The sequence below is a fragment of the Labrus mixtus genome, chromosome 1, assembly GCF_963584025.1.
Source record: "Labrus mixtus chromosome 1, fLabMix1.1, whole genome shotgun sequence".
Classification (NCBI taxonomy): domain Eukaryota; kingdom Metazoa; phylum Chordata; class Actinopteri; order Labriformes; family Labridae; genus Labrus; species Labrus mixtus.
Window position 1 is genome coordinate 1,139,261 of NC_083612.1, and position 25,149 is coordinate 1,164,409.

Sequence of the window (25,149 nt, forward strand, 5' to 3'; positions counted from 1 at the left end):
GATAAAACAATAATAATTGATAAATTATTATCAATATTAAAAAAGATGAGATGATTATCAATGACTCACCTCTGGATGGGGCACTAAAACTTTAAAACAGAGAAAAGATAGGCAATTTAACAAAATCAGTCTGATAAAATGACTAAACTATCAAGTTGGATCACTGATTAATAATTAACTTAATAGTTCTAATAAGATTACCATATCATTATTCAGTAAATGTTGAAAGAATGTTTAATCAAGTAGACTTTGCCTGTTCATGTGGGGGTCTCCCTTTCTCTCAAAAAAAAACACACTAGTCAGTCCTGCTCTGATATGATGATCATGAATGAAAATATGCATTTACTGAATTCCTGCTGTTACCCAATGTCAACATCCAGCTTAGATTCAGCATGTCAACATATCTCTTTCAATTTATTTATTTTTTTCCTGGAGACTGAGGCAAATTCCTAAAGTCTCCAGGCCAATCATGGAAGGTTGACAACCCTAGCTGACTGTGTGACTGTTTTTTATTCCAGGTTTGAGATGCCACAAGGCTCTACAACAACAAAATGTATCAGCTGCAAAGCAGTCATTGCTGTGGCCACGAAGACATGCAAGGCCTGTCAGACAGTGCAGCCCAGGAAGCAAAGACTGGCCAAAAAACTGCTGAAGTTTGAGGCCAAAAAAGAGGGCTGGCTAAAAAACCAACATAAAAACAAAACCACCTCACATGTGATGGATGAGGCGTCTATATTGGTATGTGTTTAAAGTCTCTAATTGTATTTCACAAAATTAAGGCTGGTGGTATTTCTGTATGACATTTGAAATTCTGTATCAGCTATGGTGTTTATTGCAAAACCAGCGAAGAAGCCTGCCACATGGATTACTCAGGTCCAGCACCCGAAATGGCAGCTTTTTCGGACCAGGCTGCAAAATGCCTGGACAGAATGAAGGCCTTATATGAGGTGTTAGTCAATGGTAAGCCTTTGTATCTGTGATCATTTAAAATTTCAAGATATAGCTCACTCTACTCTAAAAACTCATCAACAGTTTATGAAAGCTTGATGATCAGACAATACATTAAATATCAGTCTTTTTGTTCCATTGAGGTTGGACTAACCAGCAACACTCCATCCACACTCACACTCATCCAGCCCTCCACTTCCTCCGCCATCCAGCCCTCCACTTCCTCCGTCACCCAGCCCTCCACTTCCTCCGTCACCCAGCCCTCCACTTCCTCTGTCACCCAGCCCTCCACTTCCTCCGTCACCCAGCCCTCCACTTCCTCCGTCACCCAGCCCTCCACTTCCTCCGCCATCCAGCTCTCCACTTCCTCCGCCATCCAGCCCTCCACTTCCTCCGTCATCCAGCCCTCCACTTCCTCTGTCATCCAGCCCTCCACTTCCTCCGTCACCCAGCCCTCCACTTCCTCCGTCATCCAGCCCTCCACTTCCTCTGTCACCCAGCCCTCCACTTCCTCCGTCACCCAGCCCTCCACATCCTCCGTCATCCAGCCCTCCACATCCTCCGTCATCCAGCCCTCCACTTCCTCCGTCACCCAGCCCTCCACTTCCTCTGTCACCCAGCCCTCCACTTCCTCCGTCACCCAGCCCTCCACTTCCTCCGTCACCCAGCCCTCCACGTCCTCCGTCATCCAGCCCTCCACTTCCTCTGTCACCCAGCCCTCCACTTCCTCTGTCACCCAGCCCTCCACTTCCTCCGTCACCCAGCCCTCCACTTCCTCCGTCACCCAGCCCTCCACTTCCTCCGTCACCCAGCCCTCCACTTCCTCCGTCATCCAGCCCTCCACTTCCTCCGCCATCCAGCCCTCCACTTCCTCCGTCATCCAGCCCTCCACTTCCTCCGTCACCCAGCCCTCCACTTCCTCCGTCACCCAGCCCTCCACTTCCTCCGCCATCCAGCTCTCCACTTCCTCCGCCACCCAGCCCTCCACTTCCTCCGTCACCCAGCCCTCCACTTCCTCTGTCACCCAGCCCTCCACTTCCTCCGTCACCCAGCCCTCCACTTCCTCCGTCACCCAGCCCTCCACTTCCTCCGCCATCCAGCCCTCCACTTCCTCTGTCACCCAGCCCTCCACTTCCTCCGTCATCCAGCCCTCCACTTCCTCCGCCATCCAGCCCTCCACTTCCTCCGTCACCCAGCCCTCCACTTCCTCTGTCATCCAGCCCTCCACTTCCTCTGTCATCCAGCCCTCCACTTCCTCCGCCATCCAGCCCTCCACTTCCTCCGTCATCCAGCCCTCCACTTCCTCCGCCATCCAGCCCTCCACTTCCTCTGTCATCCAGCCCTCCACTTCCTCCGCCATCCAGCCCTCCACTTCCTCTGTCACCCAGCCCTCCACTTCCTCTGTCATCCAGCCCTCCACTTCCTCTGTCATCCAGCCCTCCACTTCCTCCGCCATCCAGCCCTCCACTTCCTCTGTCACCCAGCCCTCCACTTCCTCTGTCATCCAGCCCTCCACTTCCTCTGTCATCCAGCCCTCCACTTCCTCCGCCATCCAGCCCTCCACTTCCTCTGTCACCCAGCCCTCCACTTCCTCTGTCACCCAGCCCTCCACTTCCTCCGCCATCCAGCCCTCCACTTCCTCTGTCACCCAGCCCTCCACTTCCTCTGTCACCCAGCCCTCCACTTCCTCTGTCACCCAGCCCTCCACTTCCTCTGTCACCCAGCCCTCCACTTCCTCTGTCATCCAGCCCTCCACTTCCTCCGTCATCCAGCCCTCCACTTCCTCCGCCATCCAGCCCTCCACTTCCTCTGTCACCCAGCCCTCCACTTCCTCTGTCACCCAGCCCTCCACTTCCTCCGCCATCCAGCCCTCCACTTCCTCTGTCACCCAGCCCTCCACTTCCTCTGTCACCCAGCCCTCCACTTCCTCTGTCACCCAGCCCTCCACTTCCTCTGTCACCCAGCCCTCCACTTCCTCTGTCATCCAGCCCTCCACTTCCTCCGTCACCCAGCCCTCCACTTCCTCTGTCACCCAGCCCTCCACTTCCTCCGTCACCCAGCCCTCCACTTCCTCCGTCATCCAGCCCTCCACAAAGAACCAGGGTATGTTGTGGTTACATCTTGAAACAGTGTATGTATCCAATTAGTATCACAAGTTATTTTATGTGGGGAAGCCAAATTAAGATATTAAAATATTGTGATATTGTGGTACACTATTCTATGTTCGAAAAGAATCACAGGATGCAATGAAGCTTGTATTGGATTGTCATGAAAATGTTAACATTCGGTCTGAAGGTACATCTTGTAGTCTTTAAACAACTATGTATTGAAACAGTAATGTTAAATTCAATTTGTGTTTGTAGAGTAGTGGTATTAAGAACAGTAGTAATATTATAATAACAGCTCTGTACAGACAATTGTCTTTATTTTCAAATGACATGCCTCCGAAGAAGAAATTCAAGAAGAACAACAAAAAATATTTACCTAAAGGTTATTTAGCCATCCTATATTTACATATACCATTTCAAATTGTACAGTATATTTACTGGTTCTACTACATTTGCCATTTGACATCAATCAATCAAGCTTTATTTATATAGCACCTTTCATACAAATCAAATGCAATTCAAAGTGCTTTACAGTGATTAAAAAGAAGAACATAAAATAGTGAAAAAACATATAGACAAAAATGGACTTAGAAATAACGACTAATGCACTCCAATAGTTATAAAATAAATGTAATGAAAACAGTAAAAGGTAAAGGGTAAAATTAAGTTAAATGCACATTATGTAAAATCCACCGCTAGGGGGCTCTCAATCAAAACAATAACAGAAGATGACGTCGAGGCTCGGGAAAGTAGCTTCTGCCACATCACTGTGTAGGCCTATGTGTAGGATTTTCTTCTGCTGCGGAGGGGGAGACGAGCAGCAAAGAAAAAGAGGGTGTGCGTTCATTAAATCATCAGGGCACATCAGGATGTGGGATAGTTTTGGCTCGCCCAGGAGCTGCAGTGCTAAAAGGACCTCTTTACGCAGTTCCCACTGCGTCCTATTTGAAAGGCCCTTTATGCAGCGTTCTTTGATGAGTAAATTCCAAAGTTTTTGTTCTAATCTGTGGAACAACTAAAGGAGCCGGAGGATCTGAGGGGCCATCCTGGTTTATAAACTGAAAGCAACTCTGAGATGAAGTCTGGTGCAAGGCTATGCAGTGCAATATGAAAACTCACAGGCAGCCAGTGTAAAGATTTAAAAATTGGTGTAATGTGTGCTCTCCACCTGTTCTGTGTTAGCACTCGTGCTGCTGCGTTTTGAATGAACTGCAGCTGATTTATTGTATTCTTTGGAAGACCAGAAATGAGAGCATTGCAATAATCTAGCCTGCTCATTATAAAATTGTGCATTAGTTTATCAGTGTTGTGCAAGACTTTTGTCTTTTCTCAACAAGAATGATAATTATCTTTCTGTGCATCTTTCTTGCAGTTCTATAAACAGTTGACACTTTTTTGCTCTTTCAGAATGCAGCCATGTGGTCAGAGGGGAAGACGAATATTATCCAGTGAAGAGGGTGGTCGAGACCAAAATACAGAAGGTTTGCATTGTCATAATTTGAGCTAAAAAGTGTAATGTAAAAATATACCATTGCTACAGAAACTTTTAGTAGATTTTAATGCACCACAACTGGAAACTCTAAAGTTGTCATGATTTGGTTTTGTATTTGAGTTTCCCTGTTTTATCCCAGTGTTGCTTGTTTCCCTCGTGTGTTAATGTTTCTTAGTGTTGATGGTTTCCTAGTTTTGTCTTCAGTGTTTTCTGTTTTATTTTGTCATTTATTATCCTTGTGTATCTCTGTGTTCTAGTGTGTCTTGATGTTTAACAGTGTCTTCAGTGTTTCATGTATTTGTCATAGTTGTCCTCAGTGTTTCTTGTCCTGCCTCTGTGTGTTTCCCTCCAGTGTTGATTGCCCTGATTGTCTTCACCTGTGTCGTTAGGCTCACCTGTGTCTGATTACCCCAGTGTCTATTTAGTCTCTGTATTTGTTGGTTTCTGTGTCAGTTCATTGTTTGTTATATGTCAGTTTACTAGTGTCTTCTTGTGCTTCCTCGTGGCTCCTTGTTTTCGCCTGTTGGATTTTGTTAGTATGTTTTTGTTTGCCTTTTTGTTTAAAGAATAAATAGTTTTTTGTTAAATCTGCAGCCACTTCCTGATTTTCCACACCCTTGACAAAAGTCCTCTGACCATGTGATTGCTTGTAATGGTAAACATGTTGAAATGTTTTTCAGGGGAACTAAGTGGAATTGGTAGAGTGGGAGCCCTGTTCCATCTGGTATGTAGAATTTATCTTTATTTTATTTTATTGTCTCTAAAAATATACATTTTTTGATGTTCATGTACTATAAATTGCAAGTTATATATTGTTAAATGCTTTTGTGCTGCTGTTTATTAATTTTACCCAATTTTAAATTGCAAGAAGGAACAACAGAACACAAGTACATGTAATTACCTTAGTCAAACTATTAACATATGCAGGTCACTTACACTAATCGAGTTACTGTGTGTACATAATCATACTGAGCATGAGGTACATACTGAAGCTCTGATGAGCTGTGGCTCATTGTCCTATACATTGTCATGTTTTGAATTCCAGTGATGTCTTAAGTCAAATTAATTCTTCTCTACATTTTATTGCAGTGGGAGGACGTGGCCCCTACAGTGGGTGGCAAAGGAAAATACAGTCTAAAGACTATGTATTGTATTGTTATTTGAGCTGCTGCCCTTTTTTTTTTTATTTGAAAAAATATATAATGTATTCTTTTTTAATATTGTTTAATTTACCATGTGTTAAATGCTATAATTGTGTGAGCCCTCTTTAAATATTTCTATTTTTGCGTAATTCAATAAAAAATAACATTTGAAAAAGGTGTGAACTATATGTGATGCATTACAGAATGATTGATGGCTGGATAGCACTGTCAATCTGCATAATCATAAGCTCCTCTATTGCACCTTCTTGTAAATTTTGTGTGTCCCTTAGTTTTCTATATACAGTATATATTTTTTAAGTTTAATCTCACTGAAGGAACTGCCCCCTGACAGTTCTGTCTACAAACAGCTCACCTACATCCTGTATGACTTTTTGGATGGAGCCATTGAGTAAAACCCAACTGTCCTGTGAGATATTGTCTTCTGCACAAAACACTAAGTCAAATTCCTTGTATGTGTAAATGAACTTACCAGTAAAAATTAAAAACAATTCTGGTAGATAGCTTTATTAATCCCTCGAAGAGAAATAAAGTTGTTATAACAGCATAAATACAAAGAGCAGGATGTAAGAAAGGTACAGAGTATTAGAAGTTGCAATAAAGATATCAATAAAAGTTCAGCAGAAATCTATTTGTTGTAGAAGACCATAGTTTGTGTTCAAATCAAACCTGTTTTAAAAGATAGTATTAATCTGTCAGGATTATTTTGTTAAATAAAATCATATAAATCACATGAACTGTACAGTATTTTCTTTATGTATCAAGGATTGTTACATTTTATAGTTTATAATGTTGCTAATATGCATCAATCTATTTCAATCATTTTATTAAATTTGGTTGTAATGTAAGACATCCATAAAAATGTAACATAAATCATTATTTATTACATAGGAGTTTAGTTTGATGTCTAGGGTCTGATGTAACCCGTTTTAAGAGCCGCGAACTGAACGTCCACTTCCTTCCGGTTCTTTGTTAATAGCGTCCATAGCAACCACCATAGCAACAGTAGAAAACGTGACAGTCCAACGTTTTTTCTGGCGAGACCTGAAAGACTGAATAAACGATATCATTCGCAATGGATTGTGGGATGGGTAGTTCCTTGACTCCAGACGAAAATGATGTACACAGTCTTGAACCTATACCTTTGTTTCTGTTTTTAACGCCGTTTTGGTGCCGAATTGAACGTACTATAGTCTCGAGTGTTGGGGTAGCTTGTTGTCTTGGTCCTAGGCGCCAATCTCTTGATATAAGGATTTTGTGGAAAAATCAATGGAGGATTTGAATGGGAAAATTTAATTCCGGAATCAGAGCCGCCGAAAAAAGAGCCGCGGACCGAACGTCCACTTCCTTCCGGTTCGTTGTTGATAGCGTCCATAGCAACCACCATAGCAACAGTAGAAAAAGTAACATTCCAACGTTTTTCTATCGAGACCTGAGAGAATCTTCGTAGAAACAAACAAACTAAAAATCATAAACATAAACCGAACGAAGATTATCAAGATATAATATATAGTTCTCGCCAGAAAAGTTATCAAAACGACACTTAAGCCTCAAACTATCTTAAAATATTACATTTTCCACCGAAAATAGAAGGGATGTCCGCCATGTTTTTTTTTTCATCAGGGGAAAACTGGGCAGTCACGTGACCTGAGGTATGCCTATACAAAAGAATAGACAAAAGGAAACGTAGACATGTCACAATTTTAGAGCCCTTATTGTGAAACTACTACGTTTTGCGCTGTGGACCAACGAAGGTATTACACATTTTGACATGAGACTGGGTTGTTGTGAGGTATGCAATCAAGCAGAAACAGTTGAACATGTACTTATTAAATGTAGAAAGTTTTTAACACACAGACAGAACATGAGGTCAGAAATGGAGAGAGAGGGACTAGTGAGAAGAGATTTAAAAAGTATTAAATGAGGGGAGAGAGGGAGAGGCTGAAGATGTTTGTTTAATATCTTTTGAGAACAGGGCCCTTTCCGAATAGTCACAGTTCAGTAGTCAGTACTTTTCAGTAGGAGTTTCAGTAGTCTGAACTCTCATGGTCATTCAGTGGTCATTTTTTGGTCCACCTCAGTATACTGAACATTTCAGTATGGATACTAACTTCCTGGTTTTATGCAGTATGGATCGGATGCGTGCTTTCAGGAAATGAATTGTATTTTACCCACAATGCTGTACGAAATTAAACCTAAATCGTCACGTCACTTCTCCAAATCAAAACAAACGAGCGTGGATTAATTTAATCCATTTTTAATCTAGAGTTAAAGTCCTGACTGAAATCACTACTTTAAATTAACAACAGAAAATAAAACAAATATCTGCATTATTATAAAACCTTTCTCCCTCTATTTAAATAATGATTTCACTATTTAAATGTGTCTTTATTGGTTTATTTTATATTCTGTATCTTACTGTCTTTACTTTGTTCTTTATGTACTGTATGTTATTTAGTTATTTAATCTTTTACTTGATTTACTTGTGATATTGTTTTTTGTTTACCTGACTGTATATGAGCATTACTCTTCTTGAATAAAGATAAACAAAAAAATGGATGAGGCCGGTTCGGGGAACGTAAATGACGTCACTTCCTTACTGAATGAATCAGAAGAAGTAGGAACAAATATCTGTCTACTGAATAGTAGATACTAACAGTATGCAGCAGATAGTAGGTACTGTCTACTGTCTACTGACAGATTGAGTAGGTACTTGGCAATTTGGATACAGCCCTGGTCTGCTGAGGGATAGTTAAATCCAGCAGATGGCAGTGATGACACTTTTTGGATGCCAGCTGCCAATAAAACCAAAAGAAGAAGAAAAAGCATCAGATATTTTATCAGCACTCACGAGGAAAATCATGTGGACAAGATATCATATACGAAGTTAACCACATCCTTTACAGATCATACAATAAGGGCTTGAACATTAATTTCATTTGGGTTCCCGCTCATGTTGGCATAGATGGCACTGAGAATACTGATATACTAGCAAAACAAACATTAAAGGTACAAACAGTTGATTTACAAATTGCATTGAGCAAAGCAGAAACTGAAACAATCATGAAACTAGTAAAACATGGCAAGAATATTGGGACATCAACGAAACTGGAAGACATTTATATGGAGCACAAAAGAAGGTTGGGGATGGAAGGAAAAGTTTCAAAAGTGGAAGAGAGGAAGCCATAATTACACGTCTCAGAATAGTTCAAGTTAGAGGAAAACATCCAACTGGATTCTGTTCATACTGCAACGAAGCAGAAACAGTTCAACATTGTATTATAGAAGGTCAGCTGTATGAGCGGGAAAGAGAGAGACTGAGGGAAACATTTAAGAAACTGAGGAGAAATTTTACACCAGGAAATCTTCTTGGAGAAAAAATAGACCAAACGTAGAAACAGTTAAGAAAGTTCCTGAAAAGAACAGAGAATTTAGTGTGTGTGTGTGTGTGTGTGTGTGTGTGTGTGTGTGTGTGTGTGTGTGATCATGTATTATTATTGTTTTCCTATGACAGAATTCTGATCCACACTCTTTGCTTTTCTTCACGGAGACATGGCTGCATGGGAATATACCGGACAGTCACATCGATCTGGCCGGCTTCACGCTGGTACGAGCGGACAGGGGGAGACAGAGCGGTAAGAAGAGAGGAGGAGGTCTTGCTGTCTTTATTAACTCTAAATGGTGTAATCCTGGACATGTAACTGTGAAGGACTGTGTCTGTACCCCAGACGTTGAAATGCTGGCGGTGGGATTACGCCCGTACTATCTGCCACAGGAGTTCTCACATGCCATTGCTGTTGCTGTTTACGTCCCACCATCAGCTGTAGCCGCTAGCGCGAGTGACGTCATCCACACTATGATCGCGGGACTACAAACCCAGCATCCCAGCGCCCTCATACTGATCAGCGGGGACTTTAATCATGTCTCTCTCTCCCCTATCTACAAGAGGGAATAAAACCCTGGACCTCCTGTATGCCAATGTGAAGGGAGCATACAGCTCTTCTTCCCTCCCCCCTCTTGGGGAATCAGACCACAACCTCATCCACCTTGAGACCACCTACAGGCCCCTGGTGAAGCAGCAGGGGGCCAACACAAGGACTTTGAAGGTGTGGTCTAAGGACACAGAGGAGGCCCTGCAGGAGTGCTTCAATGTCACAGACTGGGAAATGTTTAAAGAGGAACATGGTGATGACATTGGAGGTCTCTCTCATTGTATTACAGACTACATCCGTTTCTGCATGACTGCATGACAATAGACAGTTCTCCACACCCCTCCCCCGCTCACTGTCCCACTCTTACTACCAGCCAGGTACAAAGAGAACTCTCCAGACTCCACATCAGAAAAGCCAGTGGACCAGACAACATCAGTCCCAGGATCCTCAAGGTGTGTGCTGGGCAGCTTGCAGGAGTCTTTCAGCACCTCTTCAACCTCTCCCTGAGGCTGATGAAGGTGCCTGACCTGTGGAAGACCTCCTGCATCGTCCCAATTCCAAAGAAAGGAATTGCGCTCTCAATGACTACAGACCTGTGGCACTCACGTCACATGTCATGAAGACATTTGAGAGGCTGGTTCTCCAGCACCTGAGGACCCTGCTCACTGCTTTCCAGGATCCGTTGCAGTTTGCATATCAGAGGCACATTGGTGTGGAGGATGCTATCATCTTCCTGACCCACAAAGCCCTGTCACACCTGGAGACGAAGGGAAGCACTGTGAGAGTCATGTTCTTTGACTTCTCCAGTGCTTTCAATACCATCCAGCCCTGCCTCCTGAGGGACAAACTGCTGGATATGCAGCTGCACCCTGACACCACAGCTTGGATTTTTAACTACCTCACGGGCCGGCCACAGTATGTCAGAGTCGAGGGCTGTGTCTCTGATGTAGTGACGGGCAACACAGGAGTACCTCAAGGAACTGTTCTGGTGCCTTTTCTCTTCACTCTCTTCACGTCGGACTTCAGGTTCCAGTCATCATCCAGGGGGAGGAAGTGGAGAGGGTGGACTCATACAAGTACCTTGGGGTCCACATCAACAATAAACTGGACTGGTCTCACAACTCTCACGCCCTCTTCAGGAAGGGACAGAGCAGGATGTTCTTCCTGAGGAGACTCAGATCGTTCAGTGTCTGCAACAGACTCCTGAAGACCTTCTACCAGTCTGTGGTGGCCAGCGCCCTCTTCTTTGCTGTGGTGTTCTGGTGGGGTGGCATCAAGACTGGTGAGGCAAACAGGCTGAACAAGCTGGTGAGGAAGGCCGGCTCTGTAGTGGGTCTTGATCTGGACACTTTGGAGACAGTGGCTAAGAGGAGGATGAAGGACAACATCTTATCCATCCTGGATAACTCCTCTCACCCTCTACATGACGAGCTGTGGCAGATGGGCAGCTCCTTCAGCCAACGCCTCATCCCCCCCAGGTGCAAAACAGAACGCTTCAGGCTCCTTTGTGCCCACTGCCATAAGACTGTACAACAGCAGACTATGACAACAATAACAGTCCATCCTGACACAAAACTTCACCCCCATAAAACACTACCCACATGACCTGCTTCATTATTATCATTACTAACATTGTTTTATTATTATTGTTTAGCATCAATATATATACTGTACATTCTATATATTTTATTATATTATTATATTAGTCTATATTATATAACATTTCATTATATTACACTATATTGTTCATATTGCACTATATTATATTATATTATACTACATTATGTTTGTAGTGGCAATCTAACAACAAAAAGTGCCACTGGAGGGAATTTGAAGTCATTTCCAACTCATGGTGGGTAAAAAAGGGAATGTCCGCCGTTAATTATGTTTGCAGTATTTATTTATCAACAATCTTAAAACACCAACAAAAAGACGGGCGTAAGTCTATTCTGCATCAGACGAAACTAGTTCATAAACATAAAGTCTAAACGTGACGGACAACATATTCACACACTTATGGTTGAAAAACTGTGTGGCTTCCACTAATTCCCTTTCCCCATTCACTTGTGTCTCCCCTTTCTACCTACCTGTGGCTGTAATGACCAACCATGCCCAGGTGCGCAGGTGACGTTTGCAGCAGAAAACGTCCACACAACCAACCACACACACAAACCACAACACACATGAAATTGGCAACAACAATATTATATAACTGCACTCTGCATTACTGTGGTACAACACTGCCTCTCTTCTCTTTACATTACTTTACTATTCATCATACAGAGTCACTTGTCACTTTATCTTGTCATTCTCTGCAAATACTGTCTCAATTCTCAATTTCCCCCAGTTAACTTCATCATTCATTTTGTACTGTATATACCCCCTGTTTTTATTTTTATTTATCTTATTCTGTTTAATGTGTATTTTGAGCTTACTTGTCTGTGCTGCTGCAACGCCTGAATTTCCCCTCTGGGGATCAATAAAGTATTATCCTATCCTATCCTACCTCTGTGAGTGTTGGAAAATGTCACAGGTGGGGATGCTTACTTAACCCTTTGACTTCCACACTAAGAAATCTATTTGTTAAAAAATATTTGTTGGTAAAATGATGTTCCTGCCTCTTCATTCAGCAACATTTCAGGTTATAGTTTTCGGATTACCCAATCAGGAAGCAGATATGCAGTTCAACCACTCGCGTGGTTACAATGCAAGTTAAAGGGAGGGGAGGTGTTCTGTAAAGGGAACCAAAGCGGGTTGTTTCCACCCGGACCATTGAGTGTGTAACACAAGTTGTGAGTAAACGTTCCTGCTGAGCATACACGTGATTCTCCGTGTCTTTATTAATGATCGTTAGGGTGCTAACGTAACAGTAGATGATCAGAGTAAAGTTGTAAAGACGTCAGCGCTGAGTTGAGTTTTCCCTCTGTGACTCTTGGATGTGTGTAAGATGGCCGGGTTTAAGGATCTTAAAGAGTTATTCAGTCGACGGCTGCTCGCTGCGGTTATCAGAGATATAACAGAAGAAAGAACAACAAGTGGATACGAAGAGGAGCTCCACCGACAAAGAAAACTGCTGGATGTGATTTTAACTCCTGAAATCAAGCTACAGAGAACAGGTTGGTTTTCTTTCCACTGCTGGAAACGTGTTTCCTGCTCATGTTTCAGATAGCAGAGCCTTTAGCTAACTTCCACAGACGCACACAGCACAGTGTTAGCTGCAGCTAGCTCCTGCTAACAACATCATTGAGTTTACTGGACTAAAAGACTCTTGAAGTCTTCACCTATTGAATCCAGCAACGGATCTGGTTATTGGAGATACGTTAAGAATATGCTATGCGCACGGCGGAGTTTCGCACTTCGGTAAAGTTAGAAATATATTCACAGATTCGGCTTTCTCGGATCAATAAGTCGTCAGCGGAACATTACTTTTACAAAACCGACACCTCTCTGCAATCACAACAAGATGGACTGCGAGCTACAATCGTATTTTCCTCAAAACGAGCCGTCCTCCACGCTGGGGAACTTGCATTGGCCTCTACGCAGAGCCGGCTGGTGGTCGGTGCAGGGACCGTCTGCAAATTACAACACCGAAAAAATGATCCAGAAATATTCAATGACTTCACCCAGGAGAGGTGTAGTGTCATGAAAATCATTTTTACACATATGTGATCTCACATTTTTAATACTACATTTCTCAAATTGGAAAATAATACTTTTTAAAATGTTGAGGATTTTTAAGAGCCTATAAATAATCCAATGTTCAATAATTATAATAATAATAATAATTCAATAATTACCAATAACTACACCCTTTGTAAGGTGTAGGGTAAAAAAAAATCCCATTATGAATAAATGTCCTCCTGCTCCATACACTACATCACATTGCTTTGGATAAAGGGCTTTCATGTAATTTCAGTGATTTATCATTAAATTTGGTAATAAAATATGTAATAACTGTACTATAACATGATGTAGTGCCATCAAACTCACAATACACATAAACCATCTCCTCTTGATTATACTACAACTCTTAGTTTGGTAAAATGTGCTTTAGGTATTACAATTTGCTTCCATATAACTTCAAGGTTTTCTTGATAGGTATAATTATCAATAAAGTCACTATTATAAGGTATAGGGTGATATAGCAAAGTGTCTTTGAGTATTTAGAAAAGTGCTATATAAATCGAATTTATAATAATAATAATAATAATAATAATATGTAGTAGAAATGTGAAATACATTTTGAAGTTGGTGCCTTCTTGACCCAAAATGCAGAAAGTGTCTTTTTGGCTCATGTGGCTGAAAGACAACAACTCCCCAAATGCACAGCACGCCCCAGCTCGAGCCGGCCCGGGCTCCTCGTCCTCACCATCGTCCATTGTCGGTTCTTCTCAGCTTTCTCCACAGATAGCATAGCTACCAAGCAAGATAGTGGACGTTGCTTTTAGATTCTGGGAGTGAGGTCCCACCCACTGATCTGTGATAGGTCTGTAGCTTCAGTGGGTTTTTTTTAACAAGTTCCATTTTTCCATGGTTAAGTTAATACAATATCTTCGGCCTACCACAAGTTCCTTATTTTCTTTCAAAACAAAGGTAGGTTTGTATCCAAAAAGGAAGTAAATTAACCTAAGCTTAAGACAAAATTATAAAATAAATTTTTCAAATGCAAAATAAGTGAATTCCAAACATGATTAAAATGTGATCAATTCCAAATTTAAATACTGCCACATCCCAGTGGAACAAGCTGCCCATCTTCCTTGAGACAATCCCGGTTGAGAGGAGTTTTAAGTCCGATCTCACGAAATGGCTGTTAAATAATTTATAGCTCTATACATTGTTTTGTTTTTTATATATTTTTCATTCATTTGTTTTGTGTTAGTCTGATGTCACTCTTGCCTGACACCTTATTTGATCTGCCATCTTGTACTGTGATAGAGGACAACAATAGAAATAAGCCCCCTGGCCCTTTTTCTGTATTTTAATCCTCAACAATTTATTTTTCTTATATGGAGTCTGATATCATCAACCTCTCATTTATGTGTTTAAATTTTGTCAAATAAATGTATCTATTTATCTATGGACCTCAGGTCAGCAGGTAGTTTGTCCCAGGTAGAAGGACCACAGTAACTAAAGGTCCCCTCTCCAGACTTTGATCTAATTCTTGGTATGACTAACAGACCTTCACTTGATGACCTGAGGGCCTGTGTCGGGTTGTAGTCTGAAAACACTTCTTGTTACAGTTTTTAGCTTTTGTGTTTTGTATGCAATATTCATTTCCTTTGCTTCCTTTGTTTAATTGATCAACTGAACAAACTACTTGTGGTTGATTTTAGAGTTTTAGAATACATTTTATATGTCATGCTACAAGTTTTTGTCTTGTGTTACAAAACGATCAACCTTTGTAGCAGCAGCGCTATGAGCACAAAAAGTGAACGTACAGCCCTAGCCTCAATCAAACCCCAAGGAAACAAATGACACATAATACTTCCCAAAGGGTTTGAAATGTTTTGTGTCCACTTGTTTTATTTTGTTAATGCACTTTCATTTCCAAAGATTTCCAAAGAATATAGTATCTTCACTCTTCCTCAAGTTCCCTATTTTAATTCAAAATAAAAGTAGGTTTGTATCTAAAAAGGAAGTAAAGTAACCTAAGCTTAAGACAAAATTATAAAATAAAATAATTAAAAACTTTCTTTAAATGTAAAATAAGTGAATTCCAATCATGGTTAAACTGTGATCAATTCCAATGAACTATTGATTTTCAGCCTTTAAAAATGAAATCATTTGACAGCCCTTATTAAAGGTTCTATATGTAAATGTTTACATGTATAAATAGTTTATCGCCCATTAATAAGCGAACGGTTAACTGATGTGAAAAAGTAGATGTTCACTGTCTATCTGTGTTGCCTGTATAAAAATTTTCCCCAGGTCGTATTTTCCACGAAAGCTCCAGGAAGTGACGTTCTCAACGTCCTCCTCACTCCGCTCCGCTTACAGAGATCAGTAGAAACTCATCACACACTCACGCTACAGCCAGAGACCATCTTCCACACACTTCTATCAAACTCATCACACACTCCTGCTCTCAGCCAGTGCCTGCAGAGACTGTCGTTTGTAGGATGGAGAATGAATACAGACACATAGACTCCTTTACAGACTTTCACATGTGTATGACCACTTACCTCCTCTGGAAACATTATGCCGGTAAATATCCAGTGTTTCGCGGCCGATGATGATGCTCCTTTGTTTACGTACAAGCACGTATGACGAGCATGTGAGAGAGCAACAGGTTACTGGTGCAGTTCGCCTAACGGCCTGCGGTATCGCTACAAACGCAGTATTTTTGAAAGTTACATATAGCCCCTTTAATATTCAAAAAGCAGTCTGAGTACCGTTAATGTTTGTTTACTGTGTCCTGCAGATGTCCAGCAGCTGTTGGTGTGTAAAGAAGAGCTTCCACCTGAGCAGCAGGAGTGGAGCCACATTCTGGACCAGGAGGACACTAAGCCCCAACACATTAAAGAAGAACATGAGGAACTGTGGATCAGTCAGGAGGAAGACTGGACTGGAGGAGGCTGATACCACCAAGTTCCCCTTCACTCCTGTTTCTGTGAAGAGTGAAGATGAAGAGAAACCTCAGTCCTCACAGCTTCATCAGAGACAAACTGAACAGATGGAAACAGGAGTTGATGGAGAGGACTGTGGAGGAGCAGAACCAGAGAGAGACTCAGATCCAGAGAAACATTTACAACCAGAGACTGAGGTCGAGACTGAAGACTCTTGTGAACCTGAGACTGATGACAGTGATGATTGGCAAGAGACAAGAGAAGATCTGTCAGAATTAAACTTGAAAAATAAGAAACTAAAGACTGGTAAGAGATCACACAGCTGCTCAGAGTGTGGTAAAAGATTTAACCAAAAAGGGAATCTGACCAAACACATGTTAGTTCATACAGCAGAGAAACCCTTCAGCTGCTCTGTTTGCAGTAAAAGCTTTACCCGAAGAGGAAGTCTGACCACACACATGTTGGTTCACACAGGAGAGAAACCCTTCAGCTGCTCTGTTTGCAGTAAAAGCTTTACCCAAAGAAAAAGTCTGATGTATCACATGTTAATTCATACAGGAGAGAAAGCCTTCAGCTGCTCTGTTTGCAGTAAAAGCTTTACCCAAAGAGGAAGTCTGACCACACACATGTTAGTGCATACAGGAGAGAAAGCCTTCAGCTGCTCTGTTTGCAGTAAAAGCTTTATCCAAAGAGGAAATCTAACCAAACACATGATGATTCACACAGGAGAGAAACCGTTCAGCTGCCCTGTTTGCAGTAAAAGCTTTACCCAAAGAGGAAGTCTGACCACACACATGTTAGTGCATACAGGAGAGAAACCCTTCAGCTGCTCTGTTTGCAGTAAAAGTTTTAACTATAGAGGAAATCTAACCAAACACATGATGATTCACACTGGAGAAAAAATCTTTAGTTGCTCTGTGTGAGAAACGATTTAACCATAAGTCTAGTCTGACATATCACAGAGGGGAGAAACCCTTCAACTGCTCGTTTTGCAGTAAAACTTTTACCCAAAGAGGAAATCTGAACAAACATGATGATTCACACACGAGAGAAACCTATCAGTTGCTCTCGGTGTGACAAAAGTTTTACCAAAAAAGTGTCTCTGACCAGACACATGTTAGTTCATACAGGAGATAAACCCTTCAGCTGCTTTGAGTGTGGTAAAAGGTTTAGTTCTAAGGGAAATCTGACCAGACACATGATGATTCACACTGGAGAGAAATGCTAATCCTGTTCAATGGTAAAACCGATCCAAAGGATTCCAAGTTAACAACATCACTAATGTGTATTCATAAGTATGTTTTGACTAACAGATGTATAACTGTTGTTATAAAGGGATATAAGACAATTCTACTCACAGGAATCTGTCTCTACATATTTGACTTTTGTGATGTTTTGTTGCTGACATATGAACCAGTAAGTTGGGATCAGCTATGACATTTGAATTGTAAGTGTTTATATGAAACAGCTACAGTGTAAGGATTCTTCTCTCCTGATATCTTCTCTTCTTTCTGTCACTCTGTTTCCTTGGAGGCATCTGTGTTGGGTAGCAGAAGTTCTTCAGACAGCTCATGTGTAACCTTGTAGTAAATAAACTGATGTAGAGTGAGAAAGACTTTCATCTACTTGTGTTATTTTGTGTTGAGTGCCTAAAGTCTCTTTTGGTAAAGAAAAGGAACTCAGCAGATCCTGATGCAGAGCGACCACAGTCAGATCAGGTCCAGGTTGATTTCACTGAAAACCTTTAACCCTTAATAAGAATCCTGCAGTCAGAATACAAAATCAAGAAAATCTCAATGACACCTGAACATGCACAGGATTAATTAAGAGTGCAGAGGCCACTGGGCACAAAACTGCTGCATCCTTTGATCACAAACTGAATGACAACACCTGTAGATGTCATCTGGCATTCTGGATTTACTCAACATATTGTTAGAAGAAACAATAGAAATGCATTATAGCCTTCAGTGTGTATAACTAAATGGTATATGGAAAAAACACTTCAATTGTGTGTATATTTGTTCTGTTATCATTTCTCTCTTTGGCTTCCTTTTTGCTGCTTCACTGACTCCCCCAGTGCATCTCTGGCAATCCGATGAGCCAACTCCACTCCGACTCTCCTGGAGTTGCTGGACATACTCAGGGGAAGAAAGAGTTGTTTAAGGGTCGGGGGGCAGGCCAGTTACCAGGTCCCCCGGTTCACTAACTTCACGGCCGAACATCATGAAGTTGGGTGTGAAACTGGTAGCGCTGTGCCTGGTTGCTCTGTAAGCCATGACAGCGTAGGGGATCATAAGGTCCCTGTGTCAGCGTTTGGCTGTTGTGGCCAGAATCTTCTGCAGGGTGGAGTTAAATCTTTCTACCGGTCCATCAGACTGTGGTCGAAAAGGTGTGTTGTGTGTTTTCTCAATAACAGTGAGCCCATTTTCTGGAACACCTCGGACTTGAAGTTCCGACCCAGATCACTGTGCACTGTTTGTGGTGCACCATAACCACACACCCAGTCAGTGCTCTTTCTGCTGCCTTGTGTTTCTCCACACTCAGGTTGCCTTCAGGTAGAGAGGGGCGGAGCCACTTAATTTGATGTTGTGCACCTGGGCACACAGGGCCTCAGTATTTAAACTGGCTTCTTATTCTCTGTCACAATGGACCTCAGTTTACTTCAGGTGAATTTGAGTAATTTCTTAGGCTGAATGCAGTCAAACACATTAAAACTCCAGCTTATCACTCAGCCTCAAAAGGGTTGGCAGAACGCCTGATCCAAAACTTCAAGAAGTCTTTGTCAAAGAACAGAGCAGTTGGTGGCATGTCATTGCATCATTGTATTGCTAACTTCTTGTTTAGTTACAGGAACATGCCGCATACAACCACCAAGAAAACACCAGCAGAGCTGTTTCTGAAAAGACAGGTCCGTACTAGGTTGTCCCTAATTAAACCAGAGGGGCCTCAGCTTTTCCAGCCAGTGGGGGTCTCCAAGCCGCCAGACAGCAGGAAGAAACTCTGGTCTTTTTCTGTGGGTCAAGCTGTGCTTGTTAAAAACTACAGGGGAGGGGAGAGGAGAAGTGGCTGGATGGTGTGATAAAAGATGTTTTGGGCCCAGTTACATATTTAGTTACTGTACAAGGAGCATGTATACAACATTATAGTGTATTTGTGTGTACTTTTGTTACTTGTTAAAGCACTCGATGCTCTTCTCAATTATGAACTCTTTAACATCGAAGCACGGCATCAGGACCTAACTCCCGAAAGCCTGCACTTCATTCTGCCGGAGATCCAGTGTCAGAGAGACCCCGAGGGAGTTATCATCACCCCGCGGAAGAGGCGTTGGAGGCGGCGTAGAGGAAGAAGACAAAAGCGGTAAGAGGAGCGGCCTCCAAGCTGGGCTACGAGCTAACCCGCACAGACCTGCACTACCAAGTCTTTTTCTCGCCAACTCCCGATCACTCGTCAACAAGATAGACGAGCTGAGACTGAGGAACACGTGCAACACGAACAGCTGTGTGATGATGATCACAGAGACCTGGCTGAGCAACACCGTTCCGGACGCTGCTATCAAACTAGCAGGCTTCTCCATTCACCGAGCAGACAGGACAACTGCCTCCGGTAAGAGCGGAGGAGTATGCGTTTATGTTAACAACAACTGCTGTACTGCTACGGACATTATTGGGAAATACTGCTGTCCGGATCTAGAATACATTGCTGTAAAATGCAGGCCATTTTACATGCCCAGAGAGTTCTCTGTTATACTCATCACGGTTGTTTACATACCACCGCTTGCTAATGCTAGCATAACCCTGGAAGAGCTGCACAACACCATTAACAACCAGCTGAATACACACCCGGAGGGTGTTGTGATAGTTGCAGGAGACTTTAATCACAAAGATCTAAAGACAGTGTTGCCCAGATACCACAAAAATGTCAATTTCCCGACCAGAGACAAAAACATTCTGGATCAAGTTTACACCAATATCCCTGGAGCCTTTAAAACTGCACCATCTCCACACCTCGGACTCTCAGACCACATTTCACTGGTAATGACTCCATCTTACAAACCTCTAATCTGCAGAATGAGACCAACTATTAAAACTGTCCAGGTATGGAGTGAGGAGGCCACCTCTCTCCTGCAGGACTGTTTTGAAAGCACTCACTGGGAAGTGTTTGCAGAGGGAGCAGACTTAAAGGAATACACTTCAGCCGTCCTTGCCTACATTCATTTTTATACAGAGACAGTATTAACCACCAAGACCATCAAGGTGTTTCCGAACCAGAAGCCATGGCTGAACAGTAATGTTCGGTCCTTGCTCAAGGCCCGCGATGCTGCCTTCAGGACTGGAGATAGACTGGCCTACAATGGTGCCCGAAAAGATTTAAAAAGGGCATTAAAGAGGCAAAACTCAAGTACAAGCAGCGTATTGAGGAACACTTTGCACACAACAACAATCCTCGGAATATGTGGAGAGGCATTAAAACCATCACTGACTATAAGGGCAGCAGCCCTCAGATCAATCAGGACAGCACACTGCCCGACACCCTGAACAAGTTCTTTGCACGCTTCGAGGAGCAGAACAACAAAGTTGGAGAACAGGCGACCTTGCCCTCAGAGGAGCCAGCACCCACCCTGAAGCTCCATCAGGTGAAATCCACCTTGAAGAGAATAAAAAAGGCTGTTGTCCCCACTTGCCTTAAATCCACAACAATTGTACCTGTACCGAAAAAGTCAGCTGTAAAATGCCTCAAGGACTACCGTCCAGTTGCCTTAACCCCAATTATCATTAAGTGTTTTGAGAGGATTGTCCTATCTTACATCAGAGACATCATCCCCACAGATCTAGACAGTCATCAGTTTGCCTATCAAGCAAACAGATCCACAGAGGACGCCATCTCTCTCGCCCTTCACACAGCCCTGGCTCACCTGGAGCATCCAAACACATATGCCTGGATGCTCTTCATAGACTTTAGCTCTGCCTTTAATACAATCATCCCTCATAAACTGGTGCACAAACTGGGTAAACCTAGGACTATCCACCTCACTATGCTCATGGATATTGGACTTCTTGACCTGCAGACCACAAAACGTCAGAATAGGTGACAACACATCCTCAACTATCACTCTGAACACAGGTGTGCCACAGGGGTGTGTGCTCAGTCCAGCCCTGTTCACCCATTCACTCCTCCAACACTATAGTAAAGTTAGCTGATGACACCACTGTAGTTGGACTTATTACAGACAACCAGGAAGCACACTATAGAGACGAGGTCAAACATCTAGTTGAGTGGTGTTCAGAAAATAATCTGGTTCTCAACACCATGAAAACAAAATAAATAATTGCGGACTTTAGAAGAACAAAGAAGACCACAACCCCCCCCCCCCCCCCCCCCCCCCCCACTGCACATAAACGGTGAGAGGGTGGATATTGTGGAAAACATCAAGTTCCTAGGTGTCCACATAACCAAGGAACTAACATGGTCTCTCAACACGTCCCACCTAGTAAAGAAAGCTCAACAGAGGAAGAAAACTTCGGAAAGCGGGACTATCCTCCCAACTGCTGGTCAACTTCTACAGAAGCACAATAGAAAGCATCCTCTGTCAATGTGTCACCGTGTGGTACGCCAGCTGAAAACTGCAAGGACTTGACTCGGATCATAAGAACAGCGCAGAGGATCACAGGAGCTGTGCTTCCGGACCTTGATGCTGTGCATGCTGGCCGCCTACAAAGGAGAGCAACTAACATCAGCAAACACACCCAGGAAACAGACTGTTTGTCCCCCTACCTTCTGGAAAGAGGTATCGCACCATTAGAACCAGGACTAATAGACTGAGGAAGAGCTTCTTCCCCCGAGCTGTAGCGTCCATCCCCCCCCCCCGCTGAGGACTGACTTGATGTAGCAAATGTAGCACTACTGCACTTTAAACATGCTGCAATATGGTTACTCTGTGCAATAACTTATTCCTGTACTTATATTGTGTGCTGTTGTTTTGTATGTGCCTAACCTGCTGTTTCAATATATTTTAATATATTTTTTATCTTATTTTTATCTCAGATTGCTGCTGGGCTGTTTGTCACCAACCAAGTTTCGTTGTATCGCATACAATGACAATAAAGTGTCTTATCTTATCTTATGTGTAAAAAGACATGTAAATCAAATGCTTGATGCAAAGTGAAAGAATGTTACTGCAGAACAGACTGTAACAAACACTGAAGGAAGCTGGGAAATGTATCCGGAGGATGATGGTAAGGACACTGACATCAATTCAATTCAAAAAACTTTATTTGTCCCCGGGGGAAATTCATGACATTGTTTCTGTTGTCAGTGAAACTTGAGAACTCTCAGAGCCCAGAAGAACCTGACGGAGCTCTGGAAAATCCTGCGAACACGCAACGTTTTGAGCGCCCAAAGAGTAATGTGCGCCCTCCTCCACATTTGGACTTATAGACAACTCACTGAAATAAATAATGGACTGTGGTTCGGGATAATGTCCATGCAAACATTATTTGTACACAAAGTTGTTAAGGGATAACATTTTGTGTATGTGTTACGACTTGTGAGTTAATTTGGTGAGGACTTTTTGTTCTTTGGAGAAATGTTCATTTAAATAAGTGAGTTTTTATCTAGAGGGGAGGAGCTGAGGTGTTTAAACCAGAAAGCTGTGTTATCTGTTCCGCCTGTAGGTGGCGATAAAGTACTGTATGGTGGTGCTATTTGCAGTTGTAGAGTGTCTCCTGTGCCAGAAGCATGTTGTAGCTGGAACACTGAATAAAAGGAGCCATCGTTCACAACCTTTTGCGCTACGTCGTTATTCACCTGAGAGATATTACATCCCACTATGTTCTGTTAGACACAACAGGAGCCCTGAGTCTCTCTCTCCCTCGGCAGTAGTTGCAGTATTTTTTGATGTTGAGAAAGCACATGATATGCTTTGGATAGAGGGACTTTTGATTAAGTTACATCTCATGGGAGTCAAGGGAAGGATTTTTAATTGGATAATAGATCTTCTGAACAAGAGATCGATTCAAGTTAAAATAGGTGATGAAATATCTAAAAAGTATGTTGTAGAGAATGGAACACCACAGGGAAGTGTGATAAGTCCGATTTTATTTTCAATTATGATAAATGATATATTTGATAATATCCCAACAGATATAGGAAGATCATTGTTTGCGGATGATGGAGCATTGTGGAAAAAAGGAAAGAATATACATTTTATTGTAAATAAAATTGAGAAAGGGATCAGTTTAGTTGAGAAGTGGGATTAAAGTGGGGATTTAAATTTTCTGTGGAAAAAACAAAGATCATTGGGGAGAATATTGGGTTGACATTGTATGGAAATAAGGTAGAACGAGTTGACTCATTTAGTTTTTTAGGGATATATTTTGATGTCCGGTTGACATGGAAGGAACACATAAGGAATATTGTTGATAAATGCAAAAAAGTAATAAATGTAATGAGATGTCTCGTAGGAATGGATTGGGGAGCTGATGTTGCTGCCTTAAAATATATATATGTGGTGTTAATTAGAACTAGGATTGAGTATGGGAGTGTGGTATATGGATCTGCAGCAAAGACAACACTTGCAAAGTTAGAAATGATTCAGGCACAGGCTCTTAGGATATGCATTGGGGCAGTGAAATCATCTCCAATATGTGCACTTCAGGTAGAAGTAGGAGAGATGCCACTATGTTTAAGGAGGAAACAGCTATTAACAAATTATTGGCTGAACTTGAGAGGACATGGAGATAGTCACCCAACAAAATCAGTGTTAAAGGACTACTGGGAAAAAGAGAGAACAACTAAGTCCAGTTTTGGATGGATAGGGGATAGAGTGGTGAGAGATGAATGACAAGGATATCAGTCCAACTGTTTTATGGCCACCAGTTTCAATGTGGATGCTTGAGACAGCTGAAGTAGACTCGGAGTTACTAAAGATAAAGGAAAGAAAAAGAAATGTTGATTTAGTTAGTGAATTCTATGAACACATAGAACAGAGATATGGAGATCATGTACAAGTATTCACAGATGGATCTAAAGACCCGATGACAAATGCAACAGGATCAGCTGCGTTTATCCCAAAATTCAATGTTGAAGTAGTGAAGAGAACGTCAGATTTCCTGAACGTTTACACAGTAGAGTTGTACGCCATTTTAGTTGCATTAGAATGTGTTGAGCAAATGAAAGGAAGGAAAGTGCTGATATGCAGTGATTCAGTCAGCGCTTTATACAGTGTTCAATCAGGATCATCTCACAGTCGTCAAGATTTATTATATGAAATCATGTTTACACATTCCCAGGTGGTTAAACAGGGGACAGATGTGATGTTCATGTGGGTTCCAGCACATTCAGGTATAGCAGGAAATGAAAAGGTGGACAGGTTGGCAAAGGAAGCTGTAAAGAAAGAGAGGATTGATATTAACATCAAATGATCTAAGTCAGAGGGGAAACGAGTCACATGGAGTAAAATTAAACAGGAATGGCAACAATATTAGAACAATCAGACAAAGGGAAGACATTTATACTCAATTCAGAGGGAAATAGATAAAGTCAAATACAGAGGGAGCAACAGAAGAGAGGAGGACGTAAAGACCAGGTTAAGAATCAGTCACAGTCATTTAAATAGTACTCTACATATCACTGGAAATCATTCATCCGGTCTTTGTGAGGTACAGAAACAGTTGAACATGTAGTTATTAAATGTAGAAAGTATGTAGCACATAGACAGAACATGATGTCAGAAATGGAGAGAGAGGGACTCGTGAGAAGAGATTTAAAAAGTATTTTGGAGTGAGGGGAGAGAGGGAGAGGCTGAAGATGTTTGTTTAAATAGAGAACAGGTTTATTGAGGAGGATTTAGGAATGTGAGTAATAATTAAATCCAGCAGATGGCAGTAGTGCAACTTTTTGGATGCCAGCTGCCAATAAAATCCAAAGAAGAAGAAGAAGAAGACG

General features: G+C 42.1%; 1 protein-coding gene across 2 annotated transcripts in view; it reads left to right on the forward strand.

Moving 5' to 3' along the window:
- The window catches only part of LOC132979449 (gastrula zinc finger protein XlCGF8.2DB-like), a 29,241-nt gene extending 11,682 nt beyond the window's left edge, over positions 1-17,559 (forward strand). The window contains exons 1-2 of one of the 2 annotated variants that reach the window (XM_061045286.1): positions 12,376-12,756; positions 16,062-17,559. In XM_061045286.1, coding sequence (XP_060901269.1) covers positions 16,062-17,129 — 1,068 coding nt within the window. In that variant the 5' untranslated portion in view covers positions 12,376-12,756 and the 3' untranslated portion in view covers positions 17,130-17,559. Of the gene's footprint in view, positions 1-12,375; positions 12,757-16,061 lie in introns of those variants that run through there. The other variant, XM_061045277.1, reaches the window with a different exon arrangement.
- The last annotated feature ends 7,590 nt before the right edge of the window (positions 17,560-25,149 follow it).